Source organism: Gopherus evgoodei, chromosome 4, assembly GCF_007399415.2.
Source record: "Gopherus evgoodei ecotype Sinaloan lineage chromosome 4, rGopEvg1_v1.p, whole genome shotgun sequence".
NCBI classification, from domain to species: Eukaryota; Metazoa; Chordata; order Testudines; family Testudinidae; genus Gopherus; species Gopherus evgoodei.
Window position 1 is genome coordinate 154,382,819 of NC_044325.1, and position 1,450 is coordinate 154,384,268.

General features: G+C 42.6%; 1 protein-coding gene across 1 annotated transcript; it reads right to left on the bottom strand.

The window, feature by feature from the left end:
* Positions 1-205: 205 nt before the first annotated feature.
* Positions 206-1,150, bottom strand: LOC115651314 (olfactory receptor 1009-like). Its single transcript, XM_030562248.1, has one exon. The coding sequence runs from the start codon at positions 1,148-1,150 to the stop codon at positions 206-208; it is 945 nt and encodes a 314-aa protein (XP_030418108.1).
* Positions 1,151-1,450: the final 300 nt, after the last annotated feature.

Consider the following 1,450-nt stretch of genomic DNA (forward strand, 5'->3'; position numbering starts at 1 on the left):
CATAATGGAAAAGCTATAACACTGTTACTGGACATTGTTATCAAGTGAAATTACGCCTTCCTGCATTATCTGGCTCAACTTTCCATTACTTTACTGTCTTCTCTTGTATATCACATAATGAAGGATATTTCTGCATGTTGACGTAATGACTCAGAACTAGCTCATGCCTGTGCTCCAATACTGATCAGTAAAAAAGTCCCCATATTTACTTATAGCGAGTAATAATTTTCTGATATATTGTTCTCCTCAAGGCATCCTTCACCTCCTTGTTCCTCAGGCTGTAGATCAGGGGGTTCAGCATGGGGATCACCAGGGTATAGAACACAGCCACCACTTTATCCTGATCTGCTGAGTCGCTGGAGATGGGGCGCAGATACATAAAGAAGAGAGTCCCATACAGCATAGCAACGACCATCAGGTGGGAAGCGCAGGTGTTGAAGGCTTTGCGCCTGCCCTCAGCAGAGCGGATCCTCAGGATGGCAAAGATGATATATGTGTAGGAGACAAGGATGATCACAATGGTGACAATGGTTGCTATAGCTGCAAAGGTGAAATGCACCAGCTCATCAATGCGAGTGTTGGAGCATGAGATCTTTTGGAGAGGGGGGATGTCACAGAAGAAATGATCGAGGACATGGGAGTGGCAGAAGGACAGACAAAACAAAGAACTAGTGTGGGCGATCGCATTGGCAAAGGCATAGAGATAAGAGCCCAGCACCAACTGGATGCAGACTCTCCTGGACATAACAACATGATAAAGCAATGGGTTGCAGATGGCTACAAAGCGATCGTAGGCCATCACAGCCAGGAGACAAAGCTCAGTGTTGGCACAGAGAGAGAGGAAGAAAAACTGAACTACACACCCTGCAAAAGAAATGTCTTTAGTCTCTGTGGAAAAGATTACCAGCGTCTTTGGGGCAATCACAGAGGAGTAGCCAATGTCTAAGAAAGACAAGCTGCTGAGGAAAAAATACATGGAGGTGTGGAGTCGGGGATCAACACGGATTAACACGATCATCCCTAGATTCCCCACCAGGGTGCAGAAATAGATGAAGGAGAATGACATGAAGAGGATGATTTGCACCTTTGGATTTTCTGTTATTCCCTGGAGGATGAAGCCAGTCACTGTGGTATAATTCCCCAGTACCATTTATCCTGTAGATGCTCTCTGTGACCAAAGAAGAGACAAATGAGAGGACAGAACAATGAGTATTTCAAAATATCTCCAATGACTCCTTTGATGTACAGTAAAGGTTGGTGTTATCACTTGTCACAGAAATGAGATACGAAACAGAATATTTAATAAGGGACTAATGTGTAAAGCTAAATTGGAAAATGGGTTTTTATTTTTTTTATTTCTCTTGGAAAATTCCATGTTTTCGTGGGGAAATAATATAAAATAGCTTGGCTGTAATCTAATATATTTTGTCTGAAATCAGAAGTATTTTGA